The sequence below is a fragment of the Chaetodon auriga genome, chromosome 20 (assembly GCF_051107435.1).
Source record: "Chaetodon auriga isolate fChaAug3 chromosome 20, fChaAug3.hap1, whole genome shotgun sequence".
Taxonomy (NCBI): domain Eukaryota; kingdom Metazoa; phylum Chordata; class Actinopteri; order Chaetodontiformes; family Chaetodontidae; genus Chaetodon; species Chaetodon auriga.
Genome location: NC_135093.1, coordinates 3,871,607 through 3,888,733, shown reverse-complemented (window position 1 = coordinate 3,888,733; position 17,127 = coordinate 3,871,607). Strand labels below are relative to the sequence as shown.

The window sequence follows — 17,127 nt, the reverse complement described above, 5'->3', positions numbered from 1 at the left end:
CCTGTGCGTCCCTCCGCCGGTCAGAGAGAGGAAGCTGCGGGCAGGTGTCCCCTCCTTTTATGCGTTTACACAGACATTATTTGACAGTCGGTGCGAGGATTCGGCTCGTCGCTCCTCAGCTCCTGTGAACTCACCTGAGGAGCCCGCGCGCACTCCTTCAACATGGCTTCTTCCGCCACAGGTGACCGCGAGGAGCAGGTAAGCGGAATTTCACTTTTCCAGGTTTCATGTCACGATTCATCTGCTGGTTTGCTTTGCTGTCGTTTGTGGGGAAACACAAACGCAGGGCAGCTGTTCGCTCCACGTTTTCTGTCGGCGGAAAGTTTCACCTCCTGTGAGGAGAAAGTGAAAAATGTGTCCGGTTTAACTCCACCTGTGTGGCTCATTTACTCCAGTATGCAAACAGTGGGATCCTCTAACTGTTCGGGGGAGTCTCGCTGTGTTTCCACTGTTCATGTTAAAGTTTTAATGGTTAAAGTTAGTTTGTGGTTCATTCATATCAGTGAGGGCAGACATGAAAGTCAGCGGTGGAGTGAAAACCTCTGATAAGACTCAACCAACTGACGCCTGACTCCTCACCTGAGTTACTGGAACACACACACACACACACACACACACACACACACACACACACACACACACGTCCTGATAGCAGTTACCCAGAGAAACTCTATGAAAGGTTTATATATTGATTGGAATAATGACCTTAAAGGACCACATCAGGGTGTTTTTGTTGACCTAGGTTAGCCCTTTAACTGCACATCAGGTGTACATGACACTTAGTTCACTCTTTATGAATGCAGCTTTAGTTTTTTAGCCATTGGTTTCCATTCATTTCTGTATGGTATAAAACACTGTTAGCAAACTCTTAAGACTTGCTTGAGTTGCGTATTTCATCAAATCTGCATTCATTTCTGTCAGAGTGACATTATTGTTGCCTGACGTTTAGGTCTCAGAGGCTAAATTAGGCATTTTTCATGTTATTTTAAGTTATATATTTTTTGGTTTTATCTGTCGGTTTTGTGTTTTTCCAGGCAGTCACTTATTGAAACCAGTGGTGATGTTCTTTAGGTACTTTAAATGTGACTGGTGTCTCATAATCTGTGTCCTATGTCCATGTGGACTTTGTCCATCTGGATTGGGTCAAATTAAAACTATGCATTTTGCAGGGTCAAGCCATTTTCTCATTGAATGCACTCACGCAGCTGACTGAAGGACTTGTCCTTCTCTTTTATTACATGTATCCTGTCATTGGACTTTTTCTTTTGAACCCGCTGTACATCAGCAGAGCATTTGAGGTGACTCAGATCACCGTCTGCAACTACTGAACATAAATCCTTCACGTTGGACAAGTGTATCACCGCAGACTGTCTGAGGAGCCCCAGACCTCGACCTTGACCCAGTGGAAGACAGCATGATTGAAACATGAGTGGGTCCTGTTATCAGGCCAAATAATCAAAAACATGTCACAGCCCATCTGCAAATAGCAAACGCCCGTCTGTCTGTCTGCTCAGGTGTCTTTCCGTCAGTGTGACAGATCGTCCGTCGTGATACGCCTGTCTTTACTCTTCCTCTTATTCTACCATCAGAGAAGAAAAGTCCCATCCTGGTTTTGCCCGTTCAAGCCTTCAGACTGCTTCAGTTCAGCTCTATGTGCTGATACCATGAAGCACAGACGCTTACTGTGTGTTTCTGCAAGACTTTTGGCTGTCAGTGTACAAAAAAGCTGGTGTACTGGAAATATTGTGTGCACTGGCACACATAAAGCTGTCAGCAACCTCAGATGGTTTGGCACGAGCACAGTGACGCGAACGTGTCCAATGCTGTTTTAATTTCACTGGTATTTGTTTGTTGTCATTTCTCCAGCGTCGGTGTCATTAATGCAAATCATAGCGTAAACCGAGCCAACATTTAGGGGTCGACAATTGGCAAGAATGTGTAGAAATGTGAGGTTTTGTCTTTGGTTTGTAGAGGTGAAAACATGAGGTGGCACTTTTTTTCAGTGTAAATTACATTTTTGTATTCATAAAGTATATTTTCAATGATTTCTAAACAGGTGAATGTTTCTTAAAGGCTGGGCCTGCCTGAAAGTAACAGGTGTACATGATGACTCCTTGCAGCCTGTCTGAGTTGGTCTGTGTGTTTTCCTGCCTGTCTGCGCTTCCTCCCCTCTGTCCGTTAATGGTTGACCACGGTCTGTAATGGGAAATGGCGGGCGGGTCAGTGTCTCAGTGGTGGTGGTTGTGAAGCCGCCGTGCAGGAGGTTTACTGTGGCAGAGCAAACACTCCACCTCGTGTCCTGGTTAAAAGTGAAAAAACCGCAGTGATTACAATCCACCTGCAGAGGTGTGTGCGTCTGCTCGAAGCGGTCGGACAGGTTGAAGAGGGCACAGCATCCAGGTGTTTGGGACAAGCTATGCAGTGAATTTTGCTTTGTAATTACAGCTAATTATAAACAAGCTTGGTGTGATCAGAGGTCGAAGCAGGCGTTCGATGTCTTCTCCGGTGGTGCCATGGCTTGTTGATTCTGCCGCTTGCAGTCCCAGTCAGCATTAGGTTTCAGCCGCACCCACAACGAATCTAGATTTATGAGGCCCATGCCGAGAGTTATATGTGAGAGTTTCTAAAATTTGGTCGTGCACCTGACCGTTTTCATCAGCTGATTATCTTCTCAGTCTTCAAATGTCCCGTCCTGTGCTGCAAACACTCCAGAAGACGAGGACATTCAGTTTCCGATCGTGCATCGAGACAAAGAGCATCAGATCATCACATGTGGATGTTTTTGCCTTAAAAAACATTGTTTACTGTGTATCAAGGGGACAAATATGGAGATTCTTCCTTCTTACTAGCTAACTTATCCGCGTGTGTGATGATCAGTCCTGCTTTAGCTTCAGCATTAAAACCAGGGTTTAAAGCGGCCTAACAAAGGATCAGAGGTTTCACCAAAGGAGACGAAACAAATCTGCGCAAATAGAGTTCAACTTCAGTGAACTTACGAATTCATGCTGTCGACCAATGGCAAGCCGTCGTGACTGCGCTGACCTTTGAGGGGACGGAGAGCTGGAGAGTCTAAGACAGAGGAAGCTATTGTCGCTTATTAACTGTGTTGCACCATTAGCTTTTATTTCCCCTGTCAGAGTTTGCTAACTGACTGTTTGGAGGCTCGTTTGTTTTCCCTCCTCAGAAGCTTCTGATCGAACAAAACGCCGTTCGATGGCGAACACGTGACAGACACCTGACGGGCTCTTTCTTCCTCTAATGCTGATCTGATGCTTAAAGCCTCAAACATTAATCACAGCCTGGAAGAGTTAGATTTCGAATAAACAGGAGTGACTCATGCAGGAACTCGTGCCAAGGATCAGGACGAGGCTGGAAAACCGCTTCTGGCTGAGCTAGTCCGTCAACACACGGTGAATTCACAGTTTTCATCAGTGGAGTTGTGATGCACATTTTTCACTGTTTTTCTGTCATTTTATTAATCATATAAGTGCATCTTTACTGCGGCTGAGCTTGACGTATGCACACAGCGGTTTTTGTAATGATTAATAAGAGCTGCGAAAGGTCGGGAGAGCACAAAAGGTTCGCCCAGTCTGCTTAATCATTCGAGTGTTTGTATTAATTTATACCGCGTGAGGCTTTTCATCGCCCGCCTCATTGTAATGAGAACAGTCCAGTTGAGCTGAGTCAGCGGGCTGCAGGGGGTGCGGGGGGGGGGGCGAGCTTACTGATCCACTCACTCTGGCGCTCAGTGCCGGGGATTGTGGCGAGTAAACATGACCTCAGCCGCAGTGAGGTAACGTCAAGTCAGTGAGTTAGTGTGTGTTTGTGGAGAAGGCAAAGTGTTATTTGGTAAACACACCAGACAGCAGCTTTGGTTGTGGCAAACAAACACGGTGTTGTAGCAGCGGATATGCGGCTCGTAGCATTAGCGTGTATCTCCTCAGTGTGTGTGTGTGTGTGTGTGTGTGTGTGTGTGTGTGTGTGTGCTGGTCTGTGACTAGCTGAGCCAGACACACAGCAGGCCACAGTGAGACAAGCAGGGCCTGTGATGACTGAACGGCAGCTATTGACAAGGACTCGCAGATAGAACGAAGGATGCCAGTATATGAAGTCTTAGGGGATATTTACTGTTTTTAGGCAGCGAACAGCCAAACTGTGTTTGTCCTGACTTATTAAAGGGCCACGCTGAGTGTTTTTGCACCCGTGAAATGAGTGTTTGAGCTCAAACAATATGTATTATAACTACCTTTGTTGTTGTTGTTTTGTTTTTTGAGTCGATGAAACAGTACATTTATGCACATGCTGGACCTGCTGGAAGGGGATCTTGGTGGATGGTTGGCGTTCACAGTGCTGGACTTTGAGTCCAGCAGCAAAAAGGGAAAAAGCTTAGAGTTAAATAGGGTTTCAGTTAAATATTAATAAAGCGGTTGTGTCTCCTGCTTCACGTCACTGCAGGTTGTGATCTTGTGCAGATGTTCTACTGAAAGGTCAGTTTAAGGTGTCGTGTCTTTGAGGAGAGACTGGAAATGAGTACAGATACCTGCAGTACCTCATCTGCCGCTCGGCATCACAGTCAAGTGTTTTATTCCACCAATAAAAGGAGCTCATAAAAGACAGTAATTATTAACCTACTTTATTCCATTTGTTGGCTGCACAAATAAGGAAGGTTTTCACTCCAAAGAAACGTATTTACACCGTAACAAGAGCTTTTTGGTGCCTCCTCAAGTACGCCATGTTTTATACTTACAGATTGTAAGCTCATAATGTCTAACGCTGCGGATGAACTCATATCTCACCTCTAACATACATTGTCATGACCAGAGTGCTTTGAATTTATGATACCACAGGTCAAAAGGACAAGTGTGAGTCGGCAGAGCTCCAGGTAGCTCATCTGATACGCTGTGGATGTGATGACGAAATTTAGGTGCTAAAAGTGACACCACGCCACGTCTAAAGGAAGATAGATGCGTGTGATTTTGCCTGTTTTAGCCCATTAACTTCAGCGGTGTTGACCATTTTCAGCCATGCTAAAATTATGTTGCAGCAACGTTTCAGTGAAAGTTTGTTTTTGAATGAGCAGGACGCTGCAGCATCGTGACTGTTACTGTCTGAACGTCTGCACATTCACAGAATAGATGAATGAATGAATGAATGAATGAGTACCAGTGTGTAAGCAGTAACGACTGAAAATAGGACAGAGACACTGATTTCACACACACTCTCATACACGACATGCAGGGTCGTTGCACTGACTGACACCAGGGTGTTAAACAGTAGTGTGTATTCTGTGCTTCTGTTATATGAATGGGTGAATACGTATCAGCTGATCCGCTTCCCTGAGCTGAATGTGGGTCTGATGTTGGTCCACGTTGGTCATCCAGGACTGTCTGATTGTACTGCGGATGGAAATGAACAGTGGTGTTGATGGGGATGGGGGTGTATGTCTGAATAGAAGCATTTTTCAGTCTAATTCTGTTTAAGGTTTGTCTTCACTGCAGACGCTGACAATCAGAGGTTATGAACGCTTGAATGTCGTGTTGCTCACATGAAACAAATAGTTATGGAACCAGAGAGCTATGGCTCCTCTGCACAGCTGGCCAATCATGATGGAAGAGGGTGTGAAAGTTCTAGAAATGGTTAGAAAGCCCCGATCCAGCATCGGTAAGGTGTCGGGGGAGAGGGTTTCCGGGAGAATAGTGGCCCTTTAAAGGAACAATTCGTCACATTTTGTATTGATGTCCAATCAGAGTTGATGGGAAATGGAGTCAATTTAAGCTATAAGTTCCTGATATTAGATATTCAGTCATTTTTATTTGAGCCAGAGTGTACAACCGATCTCTCTGAGTGGATTAAACATGGAGGTTGAAAACTGATCCCAGTCAGGATGGCCGAGCGGTCTAAGGCGCTGCGTTCAGGTCGCAGTCTCTCCTGGAGGCGTGGGTTCGAATCCCACTTCTGACAGCTGGAATTTTCACTACATTTCCCCGGTGTGGGATCAATAAAGTCTTATCTTATCTACCCTGTTGAACTTGGAGTTAGCATGTTGCGCAGAGGTTGGGCTAATCTTGTAATATTGAGAGAAAGTCAGTGGAAACTGTGTGAACGTTAGCCAGAGTAGTAGGTGGAATAACAGCTTTTTTTATCCTGTTTTTGTGGAAAACTATATTTCAGTGCTAGCTCTAGCGCTAGCTTTGTTGTTCAGATCCTTGCTGGTGTGTGTGTGCGTGTGTGTGTGTGTACGTAAATTTACTTGATTGACATGTCCTGAAGGTAACAGTATAGCTACATGTGAAAAAGAAATGGTCAAACTGCATGTATTCATCTGCTTGTGTAACTTTGATTAGCGCCCAGCAGCTAGCTTGCTTGCTAGCTTGTGGGTGTGGGCATCAGAAGCTGGAGTGCAATGCATTCTGGTACATGTAGGCAACGCCTGTTCCAAGAGCAGGAGAATTTATTGCTTCATTTACCATGAACGCTGACTGATTCCCTTTAACTTGTGACTATTTAAAGGCATTTTGACTTTGAATTGTTAGAAATTCTGCTTTGACGGGGCTTTTGTTGAGGTGTCGCTCACCTGAGGCTCACTTCCTGCCTGAGGCCAGTTTTCCATGCAGGCCTGCCCTTCTCACACTCATCTGTCTTTGAGTAAAACTGCGATGGTTAACCACAGTTTGCAACCTGAAGGTCCCGTCTGTGTCCTTGTGGTACACCTTGCTGTCACATTACATGACGTGTTGTCAGATTTGCCCGCAGTGTCGTTAAAGTCTTGTATTAACCACAGACCTGTTTTTCTCTGGGGCATCATTACAGCTGGAGAAAACTCTATGGTGTATTATGTTTTGATGCCTTGTATGTATGCCCAGTTTATCGCTATTTTCCCACCTTTTCTGTGAAAAATTTTCCAGTTATATTTGGATGCAGAGACACAGGAACAGTTGACTGGTGCGTCAGTGGGATGATATTCGCCACCGGTATCAGCAAATGTGCCAAAGAGAATATTGTAGAGCTAAAATACAAGTTTTATTGGCAGCATTTTTATTAATATCTGGCACATTTTCTCAATTGTTTTGTTCATGGGATTTTATTTGTGGTTTTTATTTGAGATTTTTTGAATCATACATGCTGTATGATGGAAGTAGACCACTTGAAATCTTTCTAATCCGGCTGAACAGTCAGCATTTTATTTTGCTTGTATGTTGTATTTGTGTGACGTCTTCTAATTAGGAAAATAAGATTAATATCTGGCATAAAGCATCTCCGTTACCTCACCAGCAATCTACGTTTAACAGATTAAGACACGTGGGTGGGCTTTACAGAAGCATTACACAACTTCTCAACCATCTGAAAGTGCTGATTTAAACATCAGATAAGCAGACGCACGGCCCGCTGTCTGGACGTAAAACAAACCGAATCACCCAGGCCTCAACTGCTCCCAGACCTGTTGAATAAACTGATGTTAAAGTGCCTCAAAGACAGTTTAAGCGTCATATGTTTCTCTAACAGTCACGGGAGAGGCTTCAAAAATCGCCTCAGCTGTTGGCCCTTTCGGGATAGATGACTTGATGATGAAATAACGACCGTGTGATTGATCGTCTACAAACTGAAGTGGGGCAGCTTGGTGGTAGAAACTTTCCAGCTCTGCTGCTCTCGCCGTGCGGCCCACTCGGGGTGGCGTTGAGACCATTTTAGGCGTGGAACTGTGTCCCTTTGCTGCCATAAGCATTGTGCGAGCGCGCTGGTGCCGAGACAAAGACGGATTGTAAATCAAGGGGATGCTGGAAAGTCCGTCTCTTTGTGTGTCTGCTCTTTCTCAATAGTCGTGTGTGTGTGTGTGTGTGTGTGTGTGTGTGTGTGTGTGTGTGTGTGTGTGTGTGTGTGTGTGTGTGTGTGGGCTTCCTTCTCGCCTCCTCTTCGGTGTAAATTAGCCTCTTTTACTTTACGAGTGTTTGTTAACCTTTTCATGCGACGCTTGACTTGTGCTGATGTGGGGCGTTGCAGAAGCGGATCCCTCTGATTGGTCAGTTGAAGGCGACGGAGCACGACTCCCGAAAAGTTGGAAGTCTTTATTCTATTTATGTTGTGTTTTGGGAGGTAGAAATGCTTTTAAAATATGTAGGATCCCTAATTATCAATCGTTTTTCATAATCTGTTAGACTTTGTGCTGGAAGTCAGTCGATAAAGGGAACTTGCGTCTTAACAGTACAAAACAACAGGCGTCTTCTTTTGGCTCGTGGTCCACCTTAAGCTCCAGTTATGGCTGAAAACTTGACTCATGACCTGTCCAGTTCCTGTGGTTGGTCTGTCGTTTCCAGCTCTGATCCCAGGTCTGGTGGGGGTCCACAGACCCCTGTAGACCTTCAGCCCGTACTTCACATGAACTCTGTGAGACAGCGGGTCGAGCTGAATGTGTGTGAGAAAGACTGGGACACACAGAAACCAGTGGCTCTGTTGATGGTGGTCGTGCCAAACTTCCTTTGCAAAGCCCTGATTGGTTCGCCCGGTGGAATCCTCACAGTTTACGGGGTTGCCATGGAGAAATCATGCCACATTATGGTCGTTTCCATGGGGATTCATCTATCGCCATGGCTCTGCCTTGGCAAACGAGGATGAATTCAGACTCATTTCCTCCTGGCTGGTCATTATCAGGATGTCATTAACATGCAGCGAGGATCACTGATAATTTGCATGGATTACAGTTGAATACAGACATTTTCTTTGCTCAAATATTTGGACATTCAGGTCTGATCTGTTGAGTGAAGCTACTGTCTCCTTCAGGAGAAGAAGCAAATGATGACAGGAACGAAGGAGATAGGAGAGAAGTGAAGGAAATGAATAAAAGAGGTGAAAGGAAAGAAGAGCAGATAGGAGGCAGGGGACAGATTACAGGAAAGATGTAGCTTGATGTGAGAAAAGGTTTGTCTTTTTGGCATCCTTCACATGAATCGCTGATCTTATCAGCTGGATGTGGCTGGCTCGGCATTCCTGGATGTCAGGCAGGCAGAGATACCGCAGATGAAGACCAAACCCTTTGCAGAAAGACACATGTTGTTTGTCTTTGGCTTTCACTTCCTTTATAAACTGTTAGAAACTTGCAAATCTGATCATCGCCTCATCTGGAGCAAACGTAGCCGCCGCAGCGTTTGTGTTTTCCAAAGTGGGATGACCGGCTCTCTGTGAGCCGGAAAACTGGGGCTGATTGTTTTTATTGTGCTCTCATCACTCTATTTTTACTGCTGGGTTTCACAATCTGCGTGCGTGACCCGCAGCTGGGTGCAACATGCCCATACCTGAGCTGCAGGCTTTAACAGAAGGCATTCTGGGAAACAGGATGCACCGGATCAAATAGTGAAGCAGAGCTTGGCTTACGAGTGGCAGGGAAAGCGCACAGACCTTAAATCTAATCACAGGAACAAAACAGAGAGGATGGAAAAAGTCACGCCCTTATTAAAGTGCATGTTTTTGAAATGAAAAGACAGAAACAACAAGGTAAATGTCAGACGTGTTCCACCTTCAGCGCAACCTTCCAATAAGCAAAAAACAGTTAAGTATCACCTGACTGCACGTTTGCACACCCTGCCCAGCTAACGCTCTGCGAAACAGCAGCGAGCCTTTGTGATGAAGTCTGTATTAACGTTCTTTTGTTCCACACTTCTTTGTAAAAGAGTTCCTTCCAGTCGCGAGGAGCCTCTCTTTTAGGTCATTCCGCGTGTTTTAATTGGGATTTTAATCGATCTGAAGCTCTGCCGCGGTCGACTTGGATGTGTGCTTTGGGTCATTGTCGTGCTGATATCCTGATCCGCCGCCATGCTTCAGTCTCTGTGGTGTTCCTTGGAGGATGAGCTCTTCTGGCTTCGCACCAAACGTGTCTTTTAGAATTAAGGCCCAAAGGTTCAACCTTTGTCTCGTCAGACCATGACGCATTTTCCCACACGGTTTTGGGTCATTGGATGCATCTTTTGGCATATTTGAGACAGGCTTGCATGTTCAGGGTTTCAATCTTGCCACCCTGTGCCACGGCATGCAGACTGCAGGAGGTGGTGGGTGGTCACATGCATGAAGTTCCAGTGAAGAAGTTCCTGGAGTTCCTTCAGTGTTCTCGTATCACCTTTGGAGGGGCGTCCTGATCCTTGTCTCCTGTGCTGCCACCTTTTCCCGATGATGGATCTGACAGTGCTCCACGGTTCATCCAGTGCTTCCTGATTTGTACTTTTTAACAATTAGATCTCACAGTTTCCTTGCAGGATGCATTTTGGTTTGTTGGAAGTTGGAAGTTTGACATTTGCATGGCTGTTTTTTCTCTCTTTGTGACGGCTTTTTATTTTACAGTAATCACTGGAAAGCAAAGAACATCACAGAATGGTGATTTACAGTATAACTGAGTGCAAGCCTGGCTTTTTTCCCATGTATCGCAGCCAGCAGCTCATTAACTCACATCAGCATCTATGTCACCACAAACCCATGGCTCGTTAGGCTTTGCCTCCCAGAAACACAAATCACAAGCTTCATGTTTGCAGGCTCACACACACGTACGACCAGCATTCACTAAAAACGCTGAGTGCGTGTCTGCAGACGGCTGCAGCTCGATGGTGTCAGACAGTGGACACCAGCTGAGATGATTTCTGTTGACAAAATAATAGAAACACACAAATAGAATAACTGTCAGGATCCATTAAAGAAACTTCAACCCCGTCAGTGCCTGTGCCTTCATCCTGTATCACAGTTTGTCTTTCACTGGCAGCGATAATGAAGTGTTCGGTGGTGAAAACTCCCACTCAGACAAGCAGACACAAGCCCATTGGTTGCACATGCCGTAGAGTCATGTTGGCAGTCTCAAACATTTTGGATCCAGCCCTCACCTGGCAAATAAGACTGTTGACTTCTTGAGGGCGGTACGCCGCCTTTTTATCACAATGAAGGAGGGCTATTAGCATGATAAACTTTTGGACTTGGCACAGGTCGTACTAGCAAGAGTGAAAGTGTGATTGTAAAGTCATCAGTTGGTGATTAGAAGAAATTTTCCACCTGCGCATGAGCACATTTTAAAGCCCCCCTCCGCTCAATACAATGAATACTCTGTAGAGGAGTGTTGCCTTCATGTAGTCGTGGAAGAGCGGGAGGATCATAGAGGCGCACTGCTGCCTGTAGTATCCCTAAAACATCTCTATGATCATTCAGTAGCATCTGTGCTACAGAGATGCTCCAGATAACAACTCCTATTCTCCGCACTAAGAGAACACGCTTGTTTTTCAGTGAAAATTAAATACGGAAATGACCATTATTCAGTCCTAAAGTCCACCGACCAGCTTATGGGAAGCAGTTCATTGATTTTATGCGAAAGTGGAGTAATCATTGATTTTCGGTGTTTTGGAAAGTCTCCAGGCGCTGAGCTAACCTCGCTGTGAGGCTTAAAGCCACAAACTGTGCTTACTGACACACAAACCAGCCGTCTCTGAAAAGCTTCTGCGGTCAAAGTTCACACCCTCTCCGACGTGAAACCACCAGTCAGCGCAGGACTACATCAGCGCTTTCGCCCGCCGCCGGCTTGCACACGATCGTCCTCGCTGCCGTGAGGAATGTAACATGCAAATCTCACAGTATAAACATGCAGCTAAATATAGACCGGAGGCCTTCTTCTTCGCTGTCTCCCTCCTCTCTGATCCTCCCCATCTGTCTCCTCTCACTCTGAGACATCACATGAACCACAACTGAAAGAAGGCTGTCTCATCTTCTCTCTCTCATTCTGTCTCATATCTAAAATTTCCATAATAATTTAAATATGCACCAGCTTGTACTGTATATCTCACTACAGAGCTGATTGATGGGTCCCATTAGCAACCCGCTGGTGCTTAGCAATCCCCTATCTCCTGTAACCGCCGCTTCTTTTTGCCTGTTATAATTTACGGTTATGGAGGCCTCGCTGAGGGCTTATAAAGCCACTCCCTGTTCCAGTAGGCCTTTAATGGATGACCGAAAGAGAAAATTAGCTATAAAAGTATCGTGTTACCTCTGGGTGCGTGGATGTAAACGTTTTGGAGGCTCGTTATCGTGAGTGTGTGTGTGCGTTTGGGGCTGTCGTATTGAATTCAGGCTGTAAGATGAGGAGACACATCAGAGAGACAGGGCTTGGAAAAGAGACAGGGAGGGAGGTGGATGTTGGTGGATGTCTGCTGATGATGCACAAGCGGAAATTGAACACTAGCAAAGACATGTTAAGCCAAACGGTATCTGTGCAGAGTGGAGACCAGCAGTTTTAAGGTGCCGCCATACCCCATTAAATGGCCTTTTTACTTCTTTATAATGATATAATTCCTGTTGAAGCTGGTTTTAAAGGAAACCCATGATGCAGTGAAGTGGACACATAACGTACCCTGTCTTGTTTTACAGTGATCCACGTCTTTAGTGGCGTTTCATCGGACCTTTGCGAGTGGTTCACCGCCATCTCGTCATTTGCAGTTTTCGCTTCCTGCCCTGCGTCTGAATTTAACGTCACGTGACTGCAAACAGAAAGTGACCCCTTTCCTGTGTCTGCACCACCTCTAGCATAATACACCTGAATCTGCAACAGATCTCCTGGCGGTAGAATTGGATTGTGGGTAATGTAGGCAGCATGTTTTGCTCAAGAAGCATGTGTGGAACTAAAAAAGACAGTCTGACAATGCAGCAGAAATGCAGTAATAACTGGAGGAATTTGTGCTCTTTCTCAGGTAGGACAGAACATTTCTTGTATACTAACTGCAAAAATGGTGCACTATGACAGTAAGTATGCAGCACATACTGTGTACAATTACTGTCTAGTATCAGTTCGGTCAGAACATCCATTTCATTGTGGCTTTTGAGGCTTTTAGGATGCAGAGACGGCAGATGGTTGTTGTTGTCGTGGCGAACCACGGCCACTAGATGTCAGGCTGCGTTGTTCAGTTCAAACAGGAAGTGTTGCACTAAAACTTCTGACACTAAGAGCACATGAAGCAATGATTAACATCATCTCTACTGAGCTCCTGTGAAATATAACACAAGTCTGCACTTATTTCAGCTAAGTGTGTGTGTGTGTGTGTGGGTGTGCATGTGTGTGTGTGCGTGTGTGCATGTGTGTGTGTGCACCTTTTTCCATAGAGAGCAATAACAATAATGAAAAGCCCTGAACACAATCCTCGAATCCCTGTGCTTCTCAATGGATCATACAGTTATAATTGTACTGGGCAAACTGGCTCACGCTGGCATAATCTCCACACACACACACACACACACACACACACACACACACACACACACACACACACAAAGAGCAATGATCCACAGCAGTGATCTGCCACCAGGGGTCTTCCTCTCTTTGTTCATTATTGATAAGGGAGAGGCAGAGGGGGGTGTGATGGGGGGCTGTTCAGGCATGTTCAGCCTGCTTGGCCAACGTGAATCCATCACTCTCTCGCCCTCTTCCTCACCTTTCTCTTCTTACATTACTCTTATTGATAAACGTATGGACTCGTCTGTCGCTGCCAGCCACTGACCGACTCACAGGCGAGACAGACTGAGGGGGAGTCCAGTGACTCATCAGGAGCGTTTAAGTCACCTCACTGCTCTTCGTCCCCCTCCATGTCTGAAAGTCTGTCTGTGACCAGATTAGAGGCCAGATTAAAAATTCATGGCCGAATGTTTGACTTCTTTAGAGCCAACGCTTTACAGATAGAAGTTTTGCAAACAAAAACATTTGAAGAGCCTTTAAAATAAGATGATTTATTGTGAATGAACCCCCCAACAGTATATACAAGTCCCTCCTTTCCTTTGAATTATTTTATTTTTATTCATTGTGAAGTTTGGGCTGTTGGGCCGTCACATGATTACTTGTTCAGCCCTTGCATCTAATAAAGATAATTTAATTAGAAATTGGTTTATTGAATGTCTTTTTTTTAATTCAAAATCGTTCAGAATATATCCGACATGATAACAAACGCACATTTTCAAACGTAAACACAAAATTAATCTGCAGAAACAAACCTCTCTCCATTTTAACTTGTTGAAGAAACACACCATCTTTTCTCTCTTTGTGCTCTACAGTAACACACACGCACACTCATGCACACACACATGCGCACACAAACACACACGCATGCACATTAGCAAGCGCCGATGAGCTGATATTGATTGCTATTAATACTCAAGCCCCCGTAGCTTTTTGCAGCTCTGCTCTCACTTGTGGAGTGTGTGGGAGGCAACCACAGCCACGGACAGGTAGAAGTGTGTGTGTGTGTGTGTGTGTGTGTGTGTGTGTGTGTGTGTGTAAAGGAGAAAGAAAAAGAAATACACAACGACAGAGAGAAAGAACTAGAATGTGTGTCTCCATCGCTCAGCCGGCCAGCCTCATTGGCTCCTCTCCTCGCGGACTGTGTGTGTGTGTATGTGTGTGTGTGTGTGTGCGCACGTATGTGTGTGTGTGTGTGTGTGTGTGTGAAAGTGGGTGTGAGCAGCTGAGCGAGTTGGTCGCTGTGCACGTTGAGAGTGGCCGCCACTCCACTCTTCTCCGCTCATCCATGCTGGATTAAAACCCCATTTTTATTTTTTTTTTGGGCTCATACACACAGCTGTTTGGGACACACACACACACACACACACACACACACACACACACTCTGACAGCTGCTGAAATGAGCGAGGAGGTTAAAGAGAAGTCTACGGGGAAGTCCGCTCATCGCAAGAAGAAAGGAAAGAAGGTAAAAGGATTCATTAAGCCTGAGCTGGGTTTGTAAACAACATGGTGAGGCTGCTTCAGCTGATAAAATGCATCTGTCACACAAAAGTTAGAGAATCTGTGTCTGTTTTGACACCACGGGAAGATCATTCGATTCTTTTCATGTGTTTCGGACGTATTTCCTCGCTGAAAGTTGTGTATTTTGTTGATGGAGAGCAGCTTTTGTTGTGGTCGCTGTCAGCCTTTGTTAACTGGCGACTTGATGACCGAGCACTATCACGGCATAGCAGGGACTCTAATGGCTAGTTGGGCTTTTGTTCTCCACTCATTTAATAAAAAATGGCAGCTTATTCCCTCTAAATATAATAGTTTTTGTCGAAATGCTCATTGTGTGCAGGTTGCCTATTGGAGAAACTCATACAGAGGACAAACATTTGTGATGCGATGATGCTTTTCATGGGAGATATATCCAGAAATAAATGTAAAATCCTGCCTCTTATTTCAAAGCATCTCCTCCTTTTGTTCATTTGAAGTTTTTGTCGACGGCAGGCATCAAGCACCTGTTAACCTGGTAATGTCCCCGGTGAGAGCAATGAAAGACGAGGTCCAAACAGGAAATAAAAGGATGAAAAAGGGAGAAAAGAGAGGGGAGAGGAGGGAAGGATGGACTGGAGAGGTGAAGAAGAAGAAGTAGGACAGGAGGTGAAAGTGGGAGCAAAGAGGGGAGGTCACGATCAGAGTGTGAAAGAGACACTTGATGTGTCTGTGGATGAATCAACATCTTCCCACAGATATTTCTCTCATTGTTTCAGCTGCTCTGATAACATCTCCTTCAAATTCATGGTAACGGCAAAATGGGAAATGATGAATCCACAGCAACATCTGGCAGCGTGACAACATGAATGAGCCACAATTCGTCGCGATGATCATGCAGAAAATGCCTTCTCGGCAGCCAGTCCGTGATTAAAATGGGTTTTCCTGCGCTTAGCAAGGACGTTAGATTTATGGTTTTACATTAGCTGGCTGTCTGGATGAGTGGGTGTGTGTGTGTGTCGCCTTTGTTTATGCCACAAAAACACGTCTGTATGAGAAAGAGAATCTGAAAAAAGTCATCATTTTTGGGGTATATTTGCTGGATTTCATTAGAAAAAGGAGGTTCCTGTGTTTGGAATAAGATGTTTGGGATAATATGAGAATAAGATTAGTATTTGGGTCAAGGGTTGAGTGTTGTTTAGGTACCAACCCTCCCTCGATTTTACTTTTAATTCCTTTGATTTTAGATGTTGCCTGAAGACAAACATCCTTACATGATCTTGGCTGACATACAATTGTCTAAAAGTGACGCGGTGACTCCCCACAGGGCTAGCCGGTGGGCTAACTGCTGACATGCTACCACGCTAGTCTGCCGGGAACATGCTAACACGATAGCGTCCTTTTGCTGACTCTAATGACAACAAAGCTAAAGAATTTTATAAAAACGATGTTCAGTTAGACAGGAGAGAAGAAATATTACTAGTTAAAATTAAATTTCAATACAGTGTTAGCAAAAAAGTGTCTGACTCTTATCTTAGCTACGTTAGCTCCTTAGCTAGCTTGGCTTGAACTATATGGTGTTTATTTAAAAGGTGTACTCGCTCTACAAACTCTTTACGTTTTCTTATAACTATCTTCAAACTGCCTCTCTATTGTGAAACACTTTATACTCCAGCAAAGTTAAAAAAAAATCTGCGATAGCGTCCCAGTTTTGACTCCCTTCCCTGAAAGGTTAGCGCTGTCAACAGGGCTATGTGCCAGTTTGCTTGTCAAAGTTCAATAAAGTATAACTGAAAAGATTAATGCAAAGTGACATTTGGCACTTCATTAATTTAGCTGTTTTAAGTGCCTCCAAATGAGCAGAATTCTGAAATTTTTTTTTACAAAAAACTGATTAAAAGAAGACTGACTGCACATTTCTCGCTAGCGTTCAGGTCTTGTCAATTTTTGGATCCATTTCAATCAATCAAAACCAAAAAGAAGGTGTTCAAGTCTGATGCCTCATGAGGACAGTAACCTGCTGTCCTCCTGTGTCTGTGGTGTGTGTTTCTATGCCCTGATGGCTCTGTATATACAGTATGTGTGTGCTCCTTTGCAGAGCCTGCTGCTGTGAAAGAGGCTGCTGGCTAAGCACCTTGATTCTATAAGATTCAGCCTTATGTTTAGTCAGCTGTTCTTAATTGTCTCCCTGCACACACGCTGCAGTCCTCTCTGTTTATTCTGTGCAACAGGTGTTTTTGGCTGCCGCAGACAAAGAAGGCGACATACAGTCTATATGATTTAGTGCGTCTTTTGATATTGATGCTCTGTCCTTTGGCTTATATCTGTTTATGTTTCGCCATCACATTGGAGATTAATTATTCTTTTTGGAGGATGCAGGAGGGGGTAGAGGGAGCTGGAGAGAAAGG

At 44.8% G+C, this 17,127-nt stretch overlaps 1 protein-coding gene and 1 non-coding gene across 5 annotated transcripts in view; both read left to right on the top strand.

The window, feature by feature from the left end:
• Nucleotides 1-17,127, top strand: part of LOC143339237 (ankyrin-3-like) — a 130,182-nt gene continuing 113,055 nt past the window's right edge. For 2 of the 4 annotated variants that reach the window (XM_076760361.1, XM_076760359.1), the window contains exon 1: nucleotides 14,426-14,708. In XM_076760361.1, coding sequence (XP_076616476.1) covers nucleotides 14,643-14,708 — 66 coding nt within the window. In that variant the 5' untranslated portion in view covers nucleotides 14,426-14,642. Of the gene's footprint in view, nucleotides 199-14,425; nucleotides 14,709-17,127 lie in introns of those variants that run through there. The other 2 variants (XM_076760363.1, XM_076760393.1) reach the window with 2 other exon arrangements.
• Nucleotides 5,879-5,961, top strand: trnal-cag (transfer RNA leucine (anticodon CAG)). Its single transcript has one exon. It is a non-coding gene; the product is annotated as a tRNA-Leu (tRNA).